Source organism: Erithacus rubecula (genome assembly GCF_903797595.1).
Source record: "Erithacus rubecula genome assembly, chromosome: 4".
NCBI lineage: Eukaryota > Metazoa > Chordata > Aves > Passeriformes > Muscicapidae > Erithacus > Erithacus rubecula.
In genome coordinates, this window is record NC_136686.1 from 29,836,883 (window position 1) to 29,861,466 (window position 24,584).

The 24,584-nt window shown below is 36.6% G+C and overlaps 1 protein-coding gene across 4 annotated transcripts in view; it reads left to right on the forward strand.

Moving 5' to 3' along the window:
* Positions 1 to 24,584, forward strand: part of CNOT4 (CCR4-NOT transcription complex subunit 4) — a 75,940-nt gene that overhangs the window by 29,336 nt on the left and 22,020 nt on the right. For 2 of the 4 annotated variants that reach the window (XM_079304528.1, XM_079304530.1), the window contains exons 2-8: positions 4,108 to 4,351; positions 11,525 to 11,722; positions 14,490 to 14,576; positions 15,104 to 15,205; positions 15,959 to 16,084; positions 20,093 to 20,217; positions 24,190 to 24,345. In XM_079304528.1, coding sequence (XP_079160654.1) covers positions 4,178 to 4,351; positions 11,525 to 11,722; positions 14,490 to 14,576; positions 15,104 to 15,205; positions 15,959 to 16,084; positions 20,093 to 20,217; positions 24,190 to 24,345 — 968 coding nt within the window. In that variant the 5' untranslated portion in view covers positions 4,108 to 4,177. The remainder of the gene's footprint in view (positions 1 to 4,107; positions 4,352 to 11,524; positions 11,723 to 14,489; positions 14,577 to 15,103; positions 15,206 to 15,958; positions 16,085 to 20,092; positions 20,218 to 24,189; positions 24,346 to 24,584) is intronic. The other 2 variants (XM_079304529.1, XM_079304531.1) reach the window with 1 other exon arrangement.

Below are 24,584 nucleotides of genomic sequence, written 5' to 3' on the forward strand. Positions count from 1 at the left end.
CTTTGGAGAGATGAGAGGTGTGTGTCAAGTCTCAAACTGTTGAGGAAAAAGAAGGCATAACAAGCTAATTTTTTCCCCTGCCTCCTCCCCTCCCTTTTTCATGATCCCTTTTAAAATTAAATAGGGAAGATAAACTGCTGGAAGTTAAACTTGTTCACCTCGAGTGCAAAAGGGAAAGGTAGTGAGCATCTGCCTCCTAAATGGACTGAAATCACTAGGTATGTTAGAAGTTGTATTTAGGTGAGTACCCTCAAACAGTAGGATTACTTTTTCCTCGACTGCGAAGTCCAGAGGATTTTTTCAGGAGTAACAATTGTTTGGTGAAGCTGATTAGACACAGCTGTCATCTGCTAAGTAAGCACATAAAGTTAATAAAAATTCCTTCTTTTTTCCTATTCTGTATGTGTTTGGACAAGAACTTATTAGTTGGTAGAGTAGAAGGGATAAAGCACACAACTTCATATTTCTGTAGTTTGAGTATTACCTTTTATAAAATCACTACACCTAAAGCATGCTGCTGGACATTGTCCACTTCTGCTCCATCCCTGTGTGAATGTTTTGGCCTAGTGTCCTGTAAACAGGATGTAGAACTGTTGGAGCCATGTTTGACTATAGTAGGTGGAGTTTTGGAAATGTATGTACAAATTCTAGCTGCTTGTAAAGCATGTGTACCTGTGCACAGTCTTTTTTGTTTTCTTCTCCTGAGACACAATTAATTTAACCTCTCTGAACTTGATCCTAAAGACCAAATACTTTGGATTGAGCACAGCATATAATACTGCCTTTTTGTTTTTTGCTCTTGCTGCATTACTTTTCCTGTGCTGTTAATTTGAAACTGTTTGGAATAGCCTTAGAGCTAGCTAGTTATTCTGTGTTCCTTGGTAGTGCATGAACTATATGCAGAATGCATTTTTGATGCCTTACTATGCATGTTATTCCTGTTTTGAAGAAAACAAGCACTATTCCGATGCAGATTTCAGACACAAATCATGGTATATAAACCCTTCTGAAATGGAGACACACTTCAGTGGAGAATCTCTAAATGGGATGCTTGAATGGTCTGTGGCAAAGTAAATAAATATTTCCTCAGTTTCAAGCAACATGGCACACAGCTGCTCCTTACTTGTTACAAAATAATGGGCTATTTGCTGACTAAAGCAAGCTATTGGCATTATTGCTAGCAGCTGCTGAACTCTCAGTGTTAACTTAAACAGCTCATAAATGTTAATTATGTTGCAGTTTTGTTAGAGTTCATCTGCATATCCCAGAGGCACTAGCTAATATGTCATGCTTTTTTTCCACATGAGCTGATGACATTTCTTAGTGGAGATTCCAAATAATAACTTCCTAAGTTCAGTAATTTTACAGTAACGGTGAAAGTTTCTTCAAAACTGCTCTTTCAACTACAGTTTCACTAGTGCTAGTATAGTTTTACTTAAATGTGTTTCAACAGGCTCAGAGCTGCTGAGCATGTGGTGGAATGAGTATGCAGCAGAAGGAAATATGGTGAGTGCATACTGACCTGTTGTTGGGAGATCTGTGACAAAGTTAAATCAAATGCCAAACCAAACAAAATCTGTTGAGTTTATCCCATGCTTTGGTTTAAAGTCACTTTCATATTGTTGTAGTTTTGCTGCTATGCAAGTGTGAAAAGTTTACACGGAGTGCTTAGAGGCTACTGTAAAAATGTGCATAATCTGCATAATAACCACTTAAATGATGTTTTGGGGCCTTGTAACAGTCCCTCCCACCTTTCAGCCAGTGGGGATGTGTTTTAAAAACAAAGCTCCCAAACAAACTAATCCTTTTTTCCCTTCAGGTCAGATTCTGCTGGTGTTCTTTGTAGAAAACACTGGTAAACTTCCAGAACTTGGTTTTGAGACTGTAAAAATGATTGTGAATAGAGCGAGAATGAAAGCATAGATAATGAAATGAAAGCTGCTGTATTATCATAGAAGTTTAACTTCTTGATTTTAGTCATTGTGACGATCAGAAAGAGGACAGTGTTGTTGCTACTTCATGCTATATAGAGAAGTTATACTTAAAACAACTAAAAGTTGTTATCCTTATCTTGTGGTCATCCATTGGAACTTTTTCTCTCAAGGGCAGTGGCATATGTTTACCAGAAATACACTTTGTGCTTAGAGGATATACTCCCTATCAAACTAGTTGGAATTGCAGGTAGTCTGAGCTTCTGGTATCAGCATGTTAACCTGGTGACAATAGAGCCATTCCCATACAAAGCTATATGCTCTGTGCTGTGTGTTTGGATGGTGATTTGGTTGTGTGCATGTGTGTTTTTCCTTCTCAGGGTTCTTTCCTGGCTGCTTGTATAGGAATTTCTGTTTCCTGAGGTGGTGTGCAGACAGGGATGAGTATTGCAGACTGATGCTAAATGGATCTAATCCTACATGATGGGGGGGGGTCCCAACTTGAGTGGGATGTCTTGATCTTTTTAAGATAGAATTCATGCAAGGAAATATGGTAGGGGGTGAGGAAGATGAAAATTGTTTGGTTTTTCTGGAGTGGTAAAAGTATCAAATCAATGCTTTGTAAGGTTAACATCACACTGTACTGAAGTCTGTGAGAAGGGTTTCATCTTACAACATTGTCATTTTATTTCCGGGGACAGAATTAAATATCACTCTTCTTCAAATAAATGGGTGTGAAAATTGATTTCTGGATTTGCTCCTAAAAGCCTGGAGAAATATTGGATAGTACACAGTCTAGTAGCTTTTGGTTAGCAATGAAACAGAAAATGTTTTGGGAAAATAGGGGGGGTCTCCAGATTATAATTCAATTGCTGATGTTTTGAGAAAAGCATGATTGGAAAAAGAATTTTGTTTTTTAAAAGAAATTTAGAGTTTACTTGTTTCTCAAGAAGTGGTGTAGTTCATTTGAGCTAGTATGACCATCTAACTATGAATTCTGGTCATATTTTTTCAGTATTTTTCAATGGGTTTTTACTTTTTGTTAATTTTTTCCTTTTATTTTTCTTCCAAAGGTCCATCTAAAAGTTTTACTGTTGCCTTGATTTCTGCCCCATCTACATGCATGTCTCATGCAGCAAATGGAGACAGCTTGTTGAGATTAGATAGAATTTCACATATCCAGAGTAGTACTTAAAAGAAATGAGGAAATTTGGGTGGCTTTTTTTTCTAATTCTCAATGGTGACCCCAAGTGTCTTGTTTTGAGTCTGAAAGGAAATTTCATGTGCTGCATCCTTAAACTGAGAATAGAAGCATACTCAAATAAATGAGTTTAGGAAATTAATTAAGAAAATGGTTACTTGAATATTGGCCTCCTTCAGAATTCTGGTTCAGAAATACCTTGTTGGGGCTGCATTCCAAATTACAACTTGAGTTTTTTCTACTATGTTACCTGTATTTTGGCTTTGGTGTGAATTGAATGCTGATGAAAAGCATAACTGACTTGGATGAAATTCTGACATGTATAAAAAGATGTATACCTGAAAAATCATGGCTACTGAAGTCTAGTCCTAAGGCTGATCTCAGATCAGTCTCTGGTTGAAAATAGTGAGATAGACAAAAAAGAAACAAATTTTCCTGAGTAAGAAGCTTTCATTGTTTTTGTTTGTTAATTCTGTAACATACTCAAAAGTCTGAATGGATGACCTAAATATTACTGCAAATCTCATTGTTCCAAGTCTCTGAAGAAAGGAATAAATTGATCCTAAACATTAAGTCCTGTGTTCAAGGATTTGACTTTGGATTTGTAAAGGACTTCAAGAAAGCAATAGTTAAAGGAGGTTAACATACATAGAGTACAGTATAGCATGCAACAATGTATGGTGTACACTGATTTCTCTGCAATCTACATTTGAAACCCAAACAGGCTAGTGAACTGCCTAAGTCCTTGTCTGTCCAGGTGGGGAGGGTGGTGCATCACCAGTACCATCCTTTGTTTTATTTGTGAGGCTCATAAGTAGGAAAAAACAGTGAAGTTGATTTGGCAGAAACTTGCATTTTAGTAGGTAACCTGTGTAGGGAGAAGAAAAATGATGAAAAATTGAAATGTGAAAGGTACAAAATAAAGGTTGTCAACAGTTTTAATAATATTTTCTCTTTTTTTTTTCCCTCTTGCAGACCTTCAAGTGCTGACCTTCTTGGTCTATTAAGTTATTATAAACTTTTGCTGCTCTGCGAACATATAAAGATGTCTCGCAGCCCTGACGCTAAGGAAGACCCTGTGGAATGCCCTCTTTGCATGGAGCCTCTGGAAATTGATGACATCAATTTCTTCCCTTGCACCTGTGGCTACCAAATCTGTCGTTTCTGTTGGCATCGTATTCGCACTGATGAGAATGGACTTTGTCCTGCTTGCAGAAAGGTAAATCCCTGGAACAGCAGCCTGTCTTGCATATTTCGCAAGGCTCTTGAATTGTGTGGTACCAAAGACATCCTTTTCCTTGAGGGAAACAATCATCTAGTCATGGCCTAGATCAAGGGTGAGGTGTTGGATCTTGGAGATTCTTTCTGCATGTATATTGAAGCTGTTATGAAGCAGCTGATCTTGGCTTGTTAAGTTCAGAACCGGATTAATAGGGGAAACTGTGGATCAGAGCTAAGACATATGCTGAGACAGCTGCCAAAAATAAAAATCCTTTGAGTTTGGGGTGCTTATGCATTAACAGTCTTTTCAGGAAGAGCAGTGAGGATTCCATCAGGGGTTTACTGAGAGCTAAGGTTCAGCTAAACTGACAGAGTTGACTGAGAGAAGTTTGTAAAGCACCTCCTTGTTTTGTTTGTGGCACTGGAGCTTTTAATCCATATTTTAGTGGATACTAAATGTATAAAACCTTTGGAAAGATATCCAGTGGTGCTAAATTTTGAAGCATTTCTAAATCTAAATTGTCTCTTTGTCTAGTATTCTGATCTTGTTGCCAAATGCCTGAAGGTAGTAGTTGGTATCTCCATGTATCTTGATGCCTGGCTGATTTGGTTGGCCACAACTGTAAATCTCAGCTTCATTAAGTTGCCTGTTATTTCCTTTGAATTATTTTATTTCTCCTTCTAGTGTTTTGCTTAAACTCATTGTTTTCTTATCTTCAGTGTTTAATAAAATTCTTTTTCAGTGTCTTCTTGTCTTTAATGACTTCTCTTGATTGTAACTTTTTTGCCACGCCTTTCTCTTCTTGTAGTTGCAGCTACTTGTGTCTTCTACTATTTAATCATGATCCTGTCCCTAGTTTATGCCTCTCTTGTCTTCCTGTCTCATGTTACAGCTTCCTTTTCAGACCCCAAGTAATCTTACTTGGTCTCACTATCTTTATTCACTGCCACAGTATTTTATAAGCACTTCCAGTCATATTTTCTTGCTCTTTTGGGCTTTGGCTACACTAGAGCTGTTACTGTTCACCTGTGTTTGGATGCCTCTGTAAGCCTGAAGGTTCTCCCACAGCAACATGTTTAAATTTGTTTTAAAATCCTGCAAATTTGCTGCAATACTTGAGCTCTCTGTTCTACAAGGAAGATCCACATGTCATCAGCCAAATCATTCTCCACTTGGGATACCTACTGTAGATGACACATAGTATAAGAAAATTTTTGCTTTTCTGATCCATCATGAGGTTTCTGGGATTTCCTTGTCTAAATTGCTTTTCCTGGATTTGTTACACTGTTTTTTACCTGTTTATTATTGGAAGTTTGTGAAATGTATTTGAAGAAATACAGAAGCAGTGTGCTGTTCACTGTCTTTGGATATCTGAATTTTTTGTGATATGCTGAACTTTTAAATATGGAATACTCTGCCCTATGGTTGGATGTGCAAATATTTTGCCTAATTGGATACAGTTTGCTCAGAAAAATGGTTTAATGAGGAGACCTCGAATAAGTACTATGATTGCAACCATTCCTGGAGAGAAAGGAGTCATCTTTCATAACAGACAAGGATTATGTTGATACTTTCTTCATCCATGGACTGCAAGATACTCTTGAGCAGATTTGGAACTGTGCCACTGGATTGTAAGAGGCTGGCATGCAGAAGGCTGGCTGAGGTTCTTCTGTGGGATAGACAAAGACATTGTGATGCAGAGACCACACCAGGATCTTGGGAATAAGTCATCTTGAACTGCAGAGTTGCATCATTTGAATAAGTGAAGACAGTGTCTTTGGAAGTGTGCTGGACAGAAGAAACTGGGTATGTGTATTTTGTTCTGTGTGTCTAAGTAGTCCCTGTCTGTGCATAGTAGGGCTTCTGGGGAAAGATCTGAGCATTTTTCTATTCATAACTACTATGGCATCCATTGATTGTGGCCATTTAAACTGCTGAAGCACAGAACATGGCAAAGCAGCAATATTTTAGCAGGAAAGTTAGTAGTAGGTACAATGGTGCCAACAGGTATGCCATATTTTTGTGATGAGGAAACTTACTGTGGAATGGACTGTGGATAAACATGTATTAAAACAAATCTGCTCTTTGTGACAATGTTATTGATTGCAGTGTGATTTACCCAGTAATTTGAGCACTAGTCCATGGAGAGGAGCAGTGATTAAGTTCTCTCTCCAGGGCTTTTGGTTGAAGTGTTTAGGGGAGATTTTAGGGAAGTCTGTAATAAAATAGCTTGGCTAAATGCTATACTGGCACCTATGCCATTAGATCTTAATTGTGCATTGCATATATACCATTATCTTCCTAAACTTTCATTCACTTCTAACTGAAAAGATGTTAGTTTGTGGTTTCTTTTACCTGGGAGAGATTACTTCTACATGTTGGAATTGTTACATAGCTTAACATCTGCACATGTAGATTATGTTCGTGTGGTTGCAGTCCATTGATTAATCTGCCTTAAGTTTCCTCCTGTGAATAATAGTAGTACACAAACATTTGCTTCAGTAAGGTGCTAGCATGAATTAAATGCTGGTTGGTTTTAGTTTTAACATATTAAAAACTTTCTAAACTTTTCCTATCTTCTGAAATAGACTTGGAAACTAGTTTGTTTTTAGAGAAATTGTTTCTGTTTAATTCACTGCAAAAATACCTACTTAAAAAGAAATGGAACTATCTTGCTTTGGGTTCCTGATGCCTTTGGGAATTGTAGGTGTAGCCAGTTGTAAGATACTAAGCAAGGCTTCCTGTTTTTCCTAGTTAATTGATTTCGTAACTGTGAGTGAAATAGCTGCTAACTAGTCAAATTAGAATGAAAATATGCTGTCTTTAAAAAGAGATTTCTGTAGCCAAAAGCTGGTTTGCAAGTAGGCAGATTTGCTGGTTCTGATAGTAAAGCCAGTGAATTTTGTCTTTGCAGTGATATTTCTATTTTCCTTTCTGTAAAATTCAGCAATCTAGGACCTGATTGTCATGGGAATAATATATACCATCTAAGTTGCCTAATTAGAACATGCCACTCTCAGCCCTTACTGTCAATTCCTGCACTTTTTAAATCCAGTAGCAAAAAAGCCTAACTTGTTAATGTATGTTAATTACTTTGTTCTTTTACCAAATAATGTAACTTGATACACCGTTGTTCCTGTGGTGTGGCATTGACTTTTTTGCCAGTTTCTTGACTGAGCGACCTTTATTTCTTCTAGTTTGTGTTAGAGATGGAGGGAAATATTGTACTGCTAGATGTATGATCTAGAAATTAACATGCTTTAAGCATGTTTTGGTCCATGTGTCCCTTACAATTTCTGTGTAGAAGGAACACTTAGTCTTAATGCACAGACTCAAAATATTATCAGTGTTTCCTTGTATGCTTTTAATCTCACAACTGAGTAGTTTGGTGCAACAACTGATATTTTGGAATAAATAGGAAATTGCTTTTTTTAAAATATAAGTATAATGGTTTATACTGTGCATAAACCTTATTGACTTCCTTTGTATTTCTTGTTTTAGGACCCACTTGACAGCAAGACAACAAGTGGGAAATGTTGGTGCATCCATTGTGTGGAAGGAATGTGACCCATCTGGGAATGACAAAAGCCAAGTGCTTGATAAATCACAGCTCAGCTTTCAACAATTGGGAAACGGGGAAGAGTCTGAAAGAAAACAAACCTTAAATAGCAAGACAAAATTAGTCATGAAGACTGAGAATTCATCAAGGGCTATCTCTGATTAGAGAAACAAAGACTTTAGAAGAGAGATTCACGCTTTTGCTGAAGTTCTTGTAGGGTGTACCTTGCACTTGGTTTGGGGCACCTCAGTGGGGTTTTTTGGTTTTTTGGTTTTTTTGTAAAAGGCATTGTTATAACTTAAGCAAAAGGTGTAAGCTAAACTTAGTCAGTGAATCAGTGATGTTAATATCTCCTAATATTTTGCATCAGAAAATACATCAATGCTGATAACACTTGAGGTAGTTACTTTGGATCTCAAATCCTTATCAGCTAAAGTATTAGAGACAGTGTGTTAAGCAAGTATATTCTTTAAAAAACAAGATGTAGGCATGTCAATAGCATTTCCACTTTAGCTCTCACAAGACCTGAGAGCTTCTGTTATGTAGAGTCCTCTCTTTGCTTCTGATTTGTAGGGTTAGACAGCATAAACAACATAAAATGGTGCTGTGAGGTACACCAGCTGTCAATCCACCTTGCTTGGTGGATTTCTTTCAGAGACTTGTTCCAGCAGTCTTCAGTGCTCACACCTGTTTGTAGCTGAACCATCATCCAAGTTTATGAACTTCAGCACTGTGGGAAGCAATGACTCTGAAGATGAAATAATTTATTATCTTAAGGCTGGTTTTGTCCTTTATTTGAAACAGAAATGATTTCTAATACTATTTTTTAAGAATTAGTTTCTGAAATTGTGATGTTGTGGTTATTTGCCTTCCACCCTCTCTAAATGTGCAGTATCTCCTAATTTATTATGATACCACATGATACATAGAGAGGAAAATCATCTACCCCTCAGTTGTGTTTGAGTTATTCTTGGGATTCAAGAGATGTGTGTAGATTCATTTACAAGTCAGCCTATCAAAACAGTTCTATTCCTTGGGAGCATTATAAGCATGTCATATGAGTGATATGCGTACAAAACATGTATTTAATACAGCTCTACAGTATCTAGTGAGAACTTTGGAAGGTTCTATTGCTCAAACAAGTGTGGTTATCCATAGTGGCAAACCAATTACTGCTGCTGCTTAATGATTGAAATTCCTATTTGGCTAGCCTCAAGCTTTCAGCTGAGATAGAGACTTTTATCTTCCCCTCATTCTGAAGCTGCTGCCTAGTTGTGCTTGTGCTAGGAGTTTTTATGCTTTCTTGTAGAAATACAAACTACTATTTGGACATAAATGTTGTGTTCAGGGTTATGCTTGAACTACCCAGGATGTTTCCTGATTCATGTTCAGGACCTCCAGCAACAAATAGCAGTGCAGAGAAGAAATAGCCTGTCTGACTTGCTACTCACTTGAGATTGTTCTCTGAATGTGACTATACTGATAAACTAATACTAATACTTAAATATGGCTATACTGTGGCTAAGCTGATAAATTTTGGCACTGTTTGCTGTAATTGCCTTCAGGAGCCTTATTGAACCTTCTGAAAACCATTAATGCATTTCTTGCACAGTATCAGAGTGCAGCACTCTTGCTAGTTTTGCCTTGCATAGTATGGGATGTGGAATAGGAGTAAATCTTTGAAAGAATGGATTGTGGATATGATAGGACATCACTTGATGTAGGGCAGGCCATATTTTTGGAACTATATTTGTTATATGTTTTCTTCCCATTCTTACCTGAACTTACTAATAACTGAGTTAACTTGCTCTTTGCCCTGAGTAGTCTTTCTTTCCTGTGAAAACCCAACATTTTTTTTCTTCAGGTTACATGATTGACTAATACAGATTTTTGAGAAGCTCATTAAGTGTAAAGTTATTCTGCATCTCAGAAGTCCTCATATGAAGATATGTTAAAACACAAGATAATGATTAGTTATCAAATGACCTTACTAGTTGGTCATTGGTGTTCATCAGCTACATTCTGAAATTTATATAACATATTCAGTGTTAAATCTGAGTAACATATATTTTTTGAGAAATGTTATGATTTTGATTGTTCTTCAAGGGTAATCTTGAGTCCTTATTGTGTTTTCATGTTAAGGACAACTTTGGCTACTGCTAAAGTATCTTAGACATTTAAATTTCTTTGTGATACTGAAACATGTTCCAGAGGACTTGATGTTTGACTGTGAGATGCCATCTGCTCCAGTCAGCTGTAGCATATTTTCAGAAGATATCTCACGTATAGCATCACAATGCTGGGTTTCAAACTGAAAAATGGATCTTGATTTGTTTGGGGATGTACTCAGAAGACTATCAGGTCTGAGCATTGGTGGCTCTTTGAGTAACATCATGCAACTATGAAGAAAGATAGATACACTTTTAACCTAAACATTTTCAGCTGCTGTAGTTTTTTTTCAGGTTATGTAGTATGACTGCTAGTTTTGTACTTTCATCATTAGCATAGAAAGTTAGGAAAAAGTTCAATTCATTTGTGTTGGGCCTGCACGCTGAAACCTTTGGCTATGCTAGTACAAGACCTTAGTTCAACATACTGGTGAGCTTGAGCTTTGCTTTTGTCTTAAGTCTTTGTCTTAATTCACATCTCCTATACACTTCTCCTTTTTTACTTCTTGATGTTTAGGAACTCTTCTTCTTGCTTGAGGTATATTTTATGTGCTTGTTTTTGTGCTTAGCATTGCTTTCTGTGTACAGTGTGAAAGATGACTTTTCAGTCTGAAAGAACTGGGACAGGTAAGCAATGTGGGACTGCTTTGAGTAGTAATCTGGGACAGCGGACAGTGCACTGTAGTCTGCAAGACCCAGCTAAGTTGTGCCTTTGTAGCATGAATAGAGCAGTCTTTCTAAGTAACTCTGAGGATACTTGTACTTCTCCTGTATTCTTTTGAGATTAAAATATACAGTGTTATATCTGTGTTGGAGGAGTTATCTGTAGGGAGGGAGAGACCAAATTTCAAACTGGTACATAAACATGGTGAGAATACTGTTAAGTCAGTGTGCATTAATTGTGTTGAAATCAGTCTCTTCACCAGAAATTATCCATTAAAGTTTGAGTTGTATAATGGTGTTACTGTCTTGAACTTAGTGGATCACTGCAACTACATTTGTATTTTGATTTCTAATCTCAGTCTTCAGTAAATTTACGTACCCAGATCTGTATCAGTAATACAGATAAATGATAAGACAATAAATATCAAGTGCATTCCTTCATTCTGCTTACATTTAGCTCCTGTTAGTGAAATTATAACAGGATGCGTTGGCTGTCATATTGCAGCTACTTATAGTGTTACTAAATTGACTAGGCAGCTGGGTTAGAATGTGGTTGTGTGGTTGTTGCCCAAATCAATATTATGTCTATAAATAGAAGAATTCCATGAAAATATGCAAGATGTTTACCTTTCCCAGAGGACTGAATATGCCTCTCTAATGTGGGCCATAAGAATCAGATCAGTAGAATAAAGAAATGTTTTCATTAAAACGTGGTGATTAATGGTTTTCAAAGGTGCTGTTTCTTATATAGTTGGTTTTAATGCTGTTTGTTATGTTTAGCCATATCCAGAAGATCCAGCAGTGTACAAACCACTCTCCCAGGAAGAGCTGCAGAGGATAAAAAATGAAAAGAAACAGAAACAAAATGAGAGGAAACAGAAGATATCAGAGAATCGCAAACACTTGGCCAGTGTACGGGTTGTACAGAAGAACCTTGTCTTCGTGGTAGGGCTATCTCAGCGCCTAGCAGATCCAGAGGTGAGCAGTTCACACCTGCAGACCTTGCTCTTGAGTTGCTGCCATGAAACATTGGAATACCCTTCTATCTCTCTGGAGGGTACAAAATGAATCTCTGCTGAAAAGGTTGCTGCCATGAGGCCCCCTCTTCTTAAGGGACATTAGCTTCCTTCTCCATAATAACCTCAATAAGTGTTTGTCTCTATTTTAGGGAGTACAGGTGGTCTGTTTTTTGGGGTTTTTTTATTTTTTTGGGAAGGGAGAAAGTTGTTCTTTGTTTAATAATGGGAGTTTGGTTTTAAGCTAAAAATAAGGATAAGGACTTGTCAGGTACTCATTTTCCTAGGCTGGATCTGCTGGTGCTGTACAGCTGTCATGAATCACCAGTTCTGAGATGGGAGCTTGATTGGACTACAAAGAACTGATATACAGTATCACACAGACCTGTAGGGACAGAAGAAAAAAGCCAACACTTGGAAATATATACTAGGAGGAGCCATAAGGATTATGTCCTTAAGAAGTTATGGGGAAAGAGTTTATAAGAGGAAGATCCCTGGAAAAGTTGGCTTACTACTCTGCATCATCAAAAATAAGGGTTTCATTTGAGGAAACTGATTATATTTAAAATGCTTTATTTACTTCCATCATCAGTGATAGCTACAGGTGGCCAATGGAGTAAGTGCTAATGCATAGGACTATTTTGAATTAGAATATGGAGGAAATGTATTGCAGAATAAGATAGATCTTCAAAATTACAGTGATAAAGTTGAATTTTAAGATTAAATTCACCTTATCAGACTAAATTATCTGAAGAAGGCTCAAACAGAAGTGGCTGTTTCTGAGGTCTCAGATATCATCTGTATTTTGGTAGACTGGTAAAGAGCAAATGTGAAAAGCTGGAAAATGTAAAAAAGGAAGGATAAAGAGGGAAGAGGAAAAAAAAACCCGTCAAGTTAAAACTGATCTGGTGAAGCATACTTCAATATGTAATAAAATATAGCAGCAAGTATTGGCAAACAACTGCCAGCACTGGCTTGGGGCTATTTATCATTGAAAAATGCACTATGAATTTATTATTGAAATTTAATTTCTTTCACCAGATGGAGGATTTGTAATTAAGAAAAATAGTTGTAAATACAGTTGATTTTCTTTTTTTTTTTTTTTTTTTTTTTTAACACCTCAGTTTTACACTGAGTACTTCAAGTGACTAGGAATGGGTTTATTTGAGGGGTGGGGATATGCTGTATTAGGTAGCAATATTCTCAATGACATACCAGAAAATAATGTATACTTAATGAATTTGCATATATCACAAGGTGACTTGATCTTCCAGAAACCTAGCCTGAGAGAGATGAGCTAAAAAATATACGATGTATTCAAGTTTTATACTTAAGTAGGCAAAAAACTCCTTCATAAATTGAGATTATTTGGAGTGGGAGCTTGGCTGCTGTGTGCTGTTTCTGGAAAGAGGCCTGTGGATCATAATGGAGTACAGGTGGATCCTCTTCTGTTGACATGCTCCTAGGAGAATTGTGAAGGCTATGCTGTCATATTGTATGACAGCATATAATATGCAGGATATAAACTGCAGTATGCTGGGGTAAAAGGGAAGTTTCTTTAGGGTTGTCTCTCTCTTCTAGAGTGATGCCTGGAGGGTGGGTGTTTCATGAGTCTCTAGACCAAGTGAAGAGCAGTCAGAAGAGACCAGGGAATGACTGGTTGTCTATGCAACATATCCTGTAGTTCTTTGGGATGTTCCAAGTGTGATGCTGTTAGTTCTTGAAGGCGTTGGTGCTTGCTTGGGAAGGGGGATCCAAATTTAGTTCTTGGACCAGTACAGTTTAACTGCACTATCCGATGCTAATATGAAGATGGAGCATGGGAAACAATTTTTTTTATAACCTCTCAGGTTATAATTTAAAACTAGAAATGCTCTTACTTTGTCTAGCTTCAGTCTGGGTAGTCAGTACTTTTGTACCTTCTTCCATGGCAGAAATGGGGGGGAAAAATGACTTTTGGTATAAATGTGTCCAATTTAATTGGACAGTTTCATTGTGCCAGCTTCATTGGCACACAGGTAATGTTTATTCAGCAGAGTTGCTTAATATGCTGGTGATGTTCTTGCTTTGTACAGGGTCCCTAAATGATGTGTTAGTACTAACTGATTCCAGGAAGAGCAAGACAAAGTATTTTTTTTCCTTTGTAGATGTGATAGTCACTTATTTCAACATCATGTTGATTCTGAAATGTTTCTTCTTGTCCCTGGAAATTGTCCTTATTGTCTTCCTTTGCTTAGTCCAGTCTTTGGAAAACTTGAGATTATCTTGAGCTAATTAGTTTACTCCCTTGTTCTTTGGAGTGTGGGGCATGGCAGTCAGGATTCAGCATCTTGTTCCTGGTAATTGGTATCACTGATTGCAAGTTTAAGGTTATTTGGAAACAGGAATGAATATGATTTTTATTTTTTAAATCAAATTAGAAAACAGATTATACAGGAACTTTTTATGCTGAATGGAATATATTTTGCCAGGGTGGGATTTGGGTAATCAGAGTACTGAAAGAATTTTTTAAAATAAAACATGAAATGTGGGATATTTGTCATTAAAGCTCTCCAGTAACAACATATTTGTATTGCAAGTAGCCATGTTTTTATGTGGGAAAAATCTTTGTTCTCTCTTTGTAGCAGTGACCTGATTTTTATTAGTTAAAGGTTTTGGCTGCACAGTTTCACAGAAGTAGTAGTACACCTCTGTATGAATTATAACACTTGAACTTTCTTTTCTTGTAGGTTTTGAAACGACCAGAATATTTTGGGAAGTTTGGTAAAATACATAAAGTTGTCATAAATAACAGTACATCATATGCAGGCTCACAGGTAAGTCAGAGGTCTTCATTTTTCTTTTTAAATATCTTTAGAGTATACATGTATGCAGAGTGAATTTAGGGTTCCCTATTTCTGATTAAGCAATAGATAAGAGTGTAAAATGAAAAAAGCACCTTGCAAGAATCAAATTACTGTGAAGTTACTGAAGCATTTTCCAACCAGACTCTCAAGGTTGGTTGCATAATGCAATGTAGAAAAATTGAAAATTGGGAGACAGGATGAGAACCTGAAAGAAGCAGCAATATGGCATTTAGTAATTAATCGTCATTTTGGGGATAAAATGCCTTTTAAGTATTTTTCGAGCATTCATGCAGCGTCCTGATGCATTTCTTCTTTTCTTCTTTCTTTATGCATCACATACGAGTTTTTATGGCTTCTACCTTTTTTGTCAGTTTCTTATTAAAAACATTAAGCCCTGAATATACTGGTTTATGAAGAGAGTGGCTAAAAAGGTGACTTAATAATCAGATCTGTCTGGGGATAGAAAAGCAAGTAAATAGTGTATGTTTTCTTCCTAGGGTCCAAGTGCCAGTGCATATGTAACCTACATCCGGTCAGAAGATGCCCTCAGAGCCATACAGTGTGTCAATAATGTGGTGGTAGACGGCAGAACACTTAAGGTGGTAATAGTTCTAATATTTCTTGTGTGTGTGTTCCAAAACACTAATATTAGAGATTAGTATACATCATTGGTGTACAATCTTTACATTGTTTGTGTGGGTATGCTTGTATTGCTGAACAAGAATGTCCAGTGCATTGCCTTCTGACATCTTTTCCTGGTATTAATCTCAAAATAAAAGTTCAGTGAGCATCCAGCATGCACAGTTTTGGTGAGTTAGCAGATAACTTCTCAAAACAGAGTTTGAGACAAAGATATGTATCTCCTCCCTGTGTTCTCAGTGGCTTTTTTATTGTATAGCATAACAGTACAGTGTGAATGCCCACTCTTTGATTTTACAGAACACTTCTGTAGTCCATATGCCACACTTCTCAAAAGCTCCCTGGGAAATCCAAGTTTTTTTTCCTTTTGGTGTCTGTGTAAGCAGGTGTTCAGGCTGATTGGTGGCTACAGAAAATCTAGTTACTGTACTTTTCCTGGCCCTGTTACTTGTCTCCTTATGATTATGCAAATATTTACTGAGGCTCTCAATTAGGCATTTATTTAGATTGGATGAAAATAAAAATTCATTCTAATTATCTAATCCTCAAGAATATATAGATTTCTTACAAATGGACTTATTATTCCATCTGCATAAAAAATGCATTATGATAGAATTTTAATATCTTGAGACAATTTTAATGTAACTTTTTTTTTATCTTACATGGTTGAAGACATTCTTAACCTCCAGTACTTATTTATTTTTTCCCTTCAGGCATCATTAGGTACAACAAAATATTGCAGTTATTTTCTAAAAAATATGCAGTGTCCAAAACCAGACTGCATGTATCTACATGAACTAGGTGATGAAGCAGCCAGTTTCACAAAAGAAGAAATGCAGGTAAGTGGAGTGATTGGGAAACACATGAAATGTGGCATGTATATCTTAGTCTATGATTTAGTTTATATGTGTAATGTGTTTGCTGAGTGCCTTGCATCCATGCTGTAACTTTTGTATGTGGTCTCCCTGTGTGAAGCAGAGAGTCCCCACCCTTAGTGCCATCACAAGTGTTGTTCTAGTCGAATTTTTTTGTTAGGCTGATGTAAGCCAGAGAATAAAGAAGAATGTCCATATCTATTAAATTCTTTCCACAAATTATTTCTGAGAATTTCAGCAGATAATTGCAATAAAAGGAGAAACTCAAGGACAAGTTGTAAACCAGGCCACCTTCCCTGTTTGTTTCCCTGTATTTCTCCCACCACCTAGTTCTGTTGCATACATGTTTGAGAGTATGCTCCTGTCTAGTCTTTTTTGTTTTTTATAGACCTGTCAGCCATTAATTAATTTAATTAATTTTGAATGTATTGATACTGCCAACTCTTTGGTCTTTTGTGGCAGCAAGCCACAGAAATTCACTAGCTGTTTTAAACTGCTAACTAGTTAATTTTGTCAAGTGTCCCTTAATCTTAGCTTTGTGTAGTGCTTGCTGAAAGCAAAACCCCTTATTCACCTTATTCTTTGCCTTTGTGATGTGGCAAAACTTGATTTAGTCTCTCCCAACTTTCTCTTTGAATCATAGTTTCTTTAAGCTTCTTTTAAAGCAGTTGCTCCATTTCTGTGATCATATCTGTTGCCCTTCTGTATATTTTCTAGCTGTATCCTCCTTGAGATGCAGAGCTCAGATGCATGAAGCCAAGTTTAATTTATCAGTTCTCAGTGCATTATATGTAGTGTGATATGTGCTTTTCTTCATTTTGTTTTAGTTTGTTTGAAGTGGCCTTCTTAGTGATGCCCAGCATATCTTTTATAGCTAGTTCATAATCAACTAACAGTTTCAGAGGTCCAGTGGCAGTAACCTCAGCATTGATATTCCAAGCTGTAACAGCCAGTTCACATAGCAGGAGTAGGTTACTGTGGTCTAGATGCTTTTCCCCTCTTATGTCATCTGACATGTCCTTGGTGAAGCTTATTTGCTGACACCATTTTCTTGTTTGCCAGTTTCTCTGGGATTCTTTTGGATCTCCTCATTATCAACCTGGCAGTTTATTACCCAAAAAGCATGATATTGTCAGCAAAGAACTTGTTTTTCAGTCCTTTCTCATGCATCCTGATGGTATTGCATAGAACTGATGCCAGTCATCAGTCCTCAATGCTTGTTTCTGCACCCGAGGGTTATACTTTGAACCATCTTCAATTCACACTCTCTTCCATGGCTGGTTAATAAATAACTGGTGTGAAACCTTATCAAAGACTTCTTTCAGAGTTTTGTGGAGCCTCTTTATTTATGCTTACTGACTCTATGAAGAATTGATATTAGTGAAGTAATAAAATTCATATTAGTGAAGTAAAAGGGTTTCCCTTTACGGAAGATACTCATATTCAATCCCAGTAGCTTGGGTTTATCCATGAACTTCTGTTTTTTAAAAATCATTGTTATTGTTATTATTATTACCTTGTAATCTTTGGAAGTATGTAGGTTTACTTAGCAGCCTGTAGTTCACAGAATCTTTTCTGCAGCTCTTTTTGTAGAAGTCAGTGGCAAACTGTCAGTCCTCTGGCCTAACTGCTAGTTAAAATTGATAGGCCCTGCTAGTTAAAATTGATAGGCTATGTACCTTGGCCAAGATTTAATTTTCATCCATGAGTTTCTTCAGAAGTCTCGAGTGGATTTTTACATTATCTTGGTGACTTATATGAATCTTCCTTCCCTGTTCCATGTTATACTGCTTAAACATTTTTTTTAATTTCATACTGTTTTCTTAGAAGTAGTTGTAAATTACACACCTGCTAAGTATGCTGTTCTTTCAGTGTGCCAGCTTTTCTGCATTTGGGTTAGTGTCAGTGAATTTCCAGGTCCATTTAATGAGATTGACTGTTCATTATTGCAGACTTTGACTCTGTATTTTTAAAAAAAATGCCAGTGGATGAATTTGTATTCTAGGTTAAATAATTAATAGATCTAAATATTGTGGCAAACTAAAAAGAATTGGTAGAACTCCAGGAAGGCTTGGAAAGTGAAATTGGGAATTTTAGGTGAATTGGAGATGCCAAGTTTGGCCTCTAGGTTGTCTGTTATAAATAAAACAAAATTACTGCAAGCTTCTATATAGGATTTTAATCTTCTTTATTTCTTGCATTTATGTAGCAAGTAAATGAACTTAGGACTGACCTCTGATGTACCTGGCCATGATATTCAGTCTTTAGTCACTGAAGCAAATTGAGAGATCCAGAGAGGCTTCTTCTTACTCAGCTGCTTAATGTTTAAAAATGATTCATTGTGCAAATCTGTGTATCAGTTGCTACAGTCATAGTTGGATGGTGAAAGAAGCATTTCCAGGGTACAGAATCTCTCAAGGTTAGCATTTAGGTGAGCCATACTGTAGAACCACACTATAGGTAGCAGCTTGGGTGTAGACACTGACCAAGTGAATAAGATAATGCATACACCAGATGTTTCAGTCCTTCTTGAGAGGTGTATACGTTGACTACATAAGGACATGTTCAGAATAAAACAGTAACAGAGAACTGCAGAATTAAATAGCAAAGGAATGGAGGCATTGGTAGGGTTTGACTTGAAGTATTCCAGTGAGATATGCAGTTGGCCTTCTACAGGTACCCAAAAGGGGAATATAGTTTATCAACTGTACTATTTTTTTGTATTTTGTCTATTCATGCTTAATTAAAAAAAAAAAAATAAAAATCCCCACAAGTTATATTTTTCTTTTAGGCTGTAAAATTTTTGTAGGAATATGTCCACATTGCACTAATTCCATTCTTGTTCCAACAAAATATTAAGGAATTAATGTAAAAAAAGTTGTTTTATATGTCCAAGTAGTGTGAGAGCTTCTCAATCAGTACTGAAGATGTGATAGATAATAACAACTTCAGTGTTTCAGACTTAAGATTGAGGAGACCTGACCATAAATCTTGGCAGTTGTTTCCTTTGCTAGAGGACATCTTCTAGTATTTGGAAACAGTAGAGAAAACCTAGTAACAACTTCAAATTCACTGTTTTATTTTGTATCTTGATTCAACTCAAAACAATACTCAACTTGCAAGTAGTAATTCTTAGGTTGGAGTGTTGTAACAACCTACAAAAACCATGAGTGCTAATCTTGAATTTCAGATGTTGCTTTACTATGCTGGGGGTAGGTGTAGATCTTGCTGGTTTTGTTTTATATGTTAAGCCACACAAGGTTATCTGCAAGCTAGACTGAAAAATGTTCTTTTCCTTCACTTGCTAGATTTTAGTACTCTGGAGTTAGATTGGATCTCCACAAAAGCAAAAAGTTTTTCTCAATTGATTCAATTCACTGAAAGAATATTTTAATTTTTCAGTTATTAGAAAGTGATTTATCAGTTATTGCTTAGAATATATGGCTTACCGTGTCATACACCTCACCTGTTTTGTTAAGCCAATATAAAGTTACTTTCATTTTGGAAGATCTTTTTGTTTAAAAGAAATTCTTTGCTCTTTCCCATCTTCTGAAAAACTTAGTATGGTTCAAGTATGAAATGCAGAGTGCCTTGGAGATATCACTGTTGGTAATTTCTATGGTGTATTTATGAAGGTCTTGATCAGACCTGAGGAGCAAGATCTAATAAGGTTGTAGGTGCTTTTCTGCCTTAGAAGTTTCAAAAAATTGTGAATAGGTAGGTACATCTAAATGATTTCTAGAGAAGCTTCTCAGCAGCTGTTGGGGTCATATCTGTGCTGAGACTGAGAAGTACTACTTTGTTTGACAGGAGTGACCTGATAGGTTGTAAAGGCTAAATTACTAAGCTTTGGGACACATTATGTGTATATGGGCATGTTATATGTAATATGTATATATTATATGAGAAATTGTAACTATAAATATATATTAAACCAGTATTCATTCATTGAAAGAGTTTCTCTTTCCTTAGGCGGGTAAGCACCAGGAATATGAACAGAAACTACTGCAAGAACTATACAAATTAAACCCCAACTTTCTCCAATTAACTACGGGTACAGTTGACAAGAACAAGAACAAAGTGACAGCACTGCAGAGGTATGATGCATAAGTAGTGATGCTGGACTGCCTGGTTATTCTTTGTGGCTATTCCAAAGAATTTTTATTCCTGTTTGATCTCACAAATTGCCTCCTGGTTTTAGCACCTATTATATGATAAAATGTAGTCAGTTTTCTCTGTGGGGAGATGTATTGTGTAGGAGTGATATTCTCTAATGCAGTGCTCCCTCTGAAGCCATTTCACATTCTTCTCCCTTGCCCTCCCCTATAGCAAGCAGGAGAAGAGAATTAGAGGCACAGAAGGTAAAGATCAGAACAATTTACTGGAAACAGCAGCAAGATAAGAAAGCAAGCACTAATAGCAACAATAGAAAGGACAGAGGGCACAGGAGTCAAATGGTTCACAAGTGATTGCTCACCCCACAGTGCTCCCACTTCCTCTGCAAGGCTATCCTGACCCATAAGAGGGCTCTTCCCCAGTCCCCAGAAAATTACTTAAGGTGGTATAGAATTGATGCCTCCCTGTCCTAGTCATGCCTTCCTGGCTACTGAAAAAATTAATCCTATCCTGGCCAGAACCAGGACATATGCACCACTTTGTTCTGAAATAGTGTGTATGTCTTAGGAAAGATGCGTTTCTGCATTTGGATCAGCAGTTCAGAACAGGATATTCTGAAAGAAGACATTTTATTTTATATTTGCAAAGCCAAATATATTTGTTAAAGGCCAGATGTTTACTTTCTTGGTATAGTTCATTATAAATGCAGTCTGTATTTTTATATTTGAGATACCTTATAACCTTAATGTGTTTTTTAACATCATGATTTATAGTGCAGTCCATTATTTATCATGTTGTAATTGCAGATACCACTTATTATGGCTTGCTAAAATGATGTGCTGTTGAAGTAGTTGGTTCAGTAAGTTGTGAAAAGATTTTTCCATATGAGTATATAGTCACACAAAGATAAATGAAAGTGTAAGGTTACCAGTCCTTAATTATTCATTTAAATGTCTTATTTAAGATAAAGAAATAAAAACTATTGACTATTTCTTCTACTGCTTTTTGGAGTTTGATAAAGCAGGTGGGCAGAATGGAGAGTAAAAGATTGCACTTTATATGTACCTTGGCCTTGTATTCAGGGCTTGTGTTGTGTGGCAGTTCATGAACCTGCAGAATTTTTCGGACAATGGTTTGCCCAGTGGCTTCATCGCTGCACAAGTGTCTAAGGAAAAAGGTGGATACTGTATCTAAAATATTGTCAATGGATCTTCAATGATTAGAATGCAATTCTGAGAGCTGATATTCTTGCTAGTGTACTGGGGCTACTTTCTTTTATTTCTGGAGGCAGTTTCATAGGCACTTTGTCTGCAAGTGGTCAGGACTTCCAGAGGGATCTTTTTTCTTAAGGACAGAGCTTCTTATTTCTCAGGCACTGGTTCAATATTGACTTCAAAGGTAAAGTGCAGCAAGCAAAACAAATTCACCACTTCTTGAATTTGGGTATTGATTGTTTTATGTTTGAAATCTGAACTAATTTTAATTTGAAACCTAATTAGATCCCCTCAAAATAAATTATACCAATACAGGAAGAATGCACTATCTGAAACTGCAGCAAACTTTTAAGCCTTTAGAAGCAATTAGGAGTTGGAGCTTGGCCAGTCTATGGTGCTAACATTTAACACTTATGGAAAAAAATGGCATGTTATTCTAAAGGCAGCAAATGGTAATTTCTAGAGGTAATTTCTCTTGTCAGTTTAACAGCATAATCACAGCTTGGACTCTGTTCTTTGATAATGCCCAGGTACTGCTTTTAGGGTTGAAAAGTGAATTTCCTGCAGCTGAGATTTTGACGTGTTTTGTCAAGACCCTCTCATCAGTACAAATTGTAGCTTTTGCACTGGTGAATGCACATTGTTCTTCACTGTTTCTGTCTAATTGGGTTCTTGTAGGATTGTTTATATAGGATTCATTGATATGGTATTCATGTGTCTAGCAGTTTGTCACAGCCTCTGACATCTCTCAAGTAGTTCTTGTGTTGCTGGGGTGCTGAATTTGTTTCATGATGGAATGGAACAGAAGTTGAGTTCAAAGTAGTAGGTGCTTAATTAAAAATACCCAGTAGATAAACTCTGATAATTGTTTTTCAACAGTTTTTTTAATTTGAAGGGTCCTACTTGCAGACCTTTTTTTTCCTGCTGAAGTCAGCTGTTAAAATGTCCTAGGACCACTCGTCTCTTGGATAGTCCTGGTGAATGTGTTCTCTTAAAATTGGAGTTACCTTCCGCATTTAAAACAAATCAGGCTTTTTTATTTTCTTGATGACATTTTTCTGAAGAACTGAAATGATTGTTTTCTTATCCTACAAGAAGAACCAAGCACATGCTGATCTTTTAAAGAACAGCTCTTCAGAGACATGCAGCCTGAATTTAACTACAAAAAAAAAAAAAAAAACCCACATGCACCATAACCCCTACCTCAAAATATGAACCAATTTCTTTCTCTTTCCCTTTCTCCTTAGATGCAAAAGTGGCTTTTTACTGGCATTTTAAAGTTAGTTTTAATATAGAGATGGCTTTGTGCTGTAGTGAATATAAATTTGGATATTTAAAATAAATCTGTAAATGGATTGACAATTTTGATATATCTAGATTTCAGTTCATTTTTATATAAGTGAGGCTATTAATGGCAGATAATTCTGCTGCTGCTCTCTTTTCATTCCCTGATGTTCTGTATCTGATCAACTCACTAGCTCTAACAGTAGAAGTGTGTGCAAAGCCAAGATGAGATCTGTAAATCAGGTCAAGGTGCTTGTCTATGTACATATTGTATATGTAGTTAAGAAAAGATGGATGCAGAATAGCAAATCTTAAAATACTGAGATTTGAGGGGATCTGCTATTACTAATTTTATCTGAATAGAAGTAGGAAATGTTTCTGTTGCTATAAGCAGTTACTGAAATTTCTGGATTCTGATGTGAAATTACTAAATTGACCTAAAGATGTAGAGTAAATGTTGGACCAGATAATAGGAACATACTAATGTAGGGGGGCATCAGAAGGGTCATCTATGTTAAAATTTTTTTTTTGTGAAAGTTGCTTCCTTATGAGGGCAGGACTTGGACACTAAAACCAGCTCCTAATAGAAGCAAATGAAAAGCTACAGGTAATGTAGAAGAACTTGAGAACTTGGGTATTGATTGAAAGCAGATCTTTTATAAGATTGCAGGTTTAGCAGACAACACTGTATTAGAATCCATTTGGTTATTATGGACTATATTCTGTTTTGTTTAAATCTGTACAGAATGTAAGTAATTATAGCAAATACTTGGGCTTTGAGTCTTGAACTTTTTTCAGTTCTAATGTTCACTCTAAAACGAAATTTAGTACTATTTTATAGAAGGGAAGTAATTATGGCTTTAAACTAGAAATGAAGGGAGCAGTAACTTGAACAGTGTGTTTGTCTGGCTGGTGTCCTGGTCTGTTAGTAAAACTGTTGACTCCTGTGTAGGTGTAAAACATAAAACGTCATCTGTTGTGGCCAGGCTTGATAGAACCTGGGATATAAAACATACTAAAAAAATAATTACTTAGCTCATGACTTACAGAACTTAAAAATAGTTATGGGCTGAAAGCAAGTAATTCTAAATGAGGTATGCAGAGGTCTGGACACTTGAACTGTTGATGGCATTTTTCATTTTTATTTACATTTTTTTTCCTCTCCCTCAAATGGGCAAGTTTGGGCTTGAGGATTGGCAAAGCAACTATCCATTCAGGAAAGAAAACAGAATTCCCTCTGGTTTTCTCTCTACCCTACCTATGCCACTAATTATTTTTTCAAGTCATCACCATTTGAAATCTGAAAAATAATATCCAGATAACCCTATTCTTATGGATTGTCTGGCACAGGCATTTATTTCCCCAGTGTTTACAAATTTTAAAACACTTTCTTCATAACTTGAACTCTTCTATTTTTTATTTTTTTTATTTTATTTTACTCTTGCCTTTTTCCAGACCCAACAGTAATAACAAAGATGCCTGGCCATCATTACAGAGTTCAAGTAAATCAGCCAACGGTTTAACAATGGAACACAGGAAAACGCCTCCTATATTAGAAAATGGCACAGACCCAGAACACATGACTCCAGATGGTGCAGACTCAGATTTCGGGTAATTGTGCTGCCTTTTATACTTCAGATAGCTTGCTTTCTCTCTCACTGATTGGTGTGGAGGGAGTTATTCCTGTCTCTCTGGTTGGAGAGCTGGATACAAATGCTGATCATGTCACAGAAAGTAACACGGGCTTAGTGTAGCCCGTGTTAAAAGGACTGATTGGCAGACTGTGCAGGAGAACCCTAACATGAAATTAATAAGTGACAGTACAGGTAATGGCTAAGGGGAGCAGAATA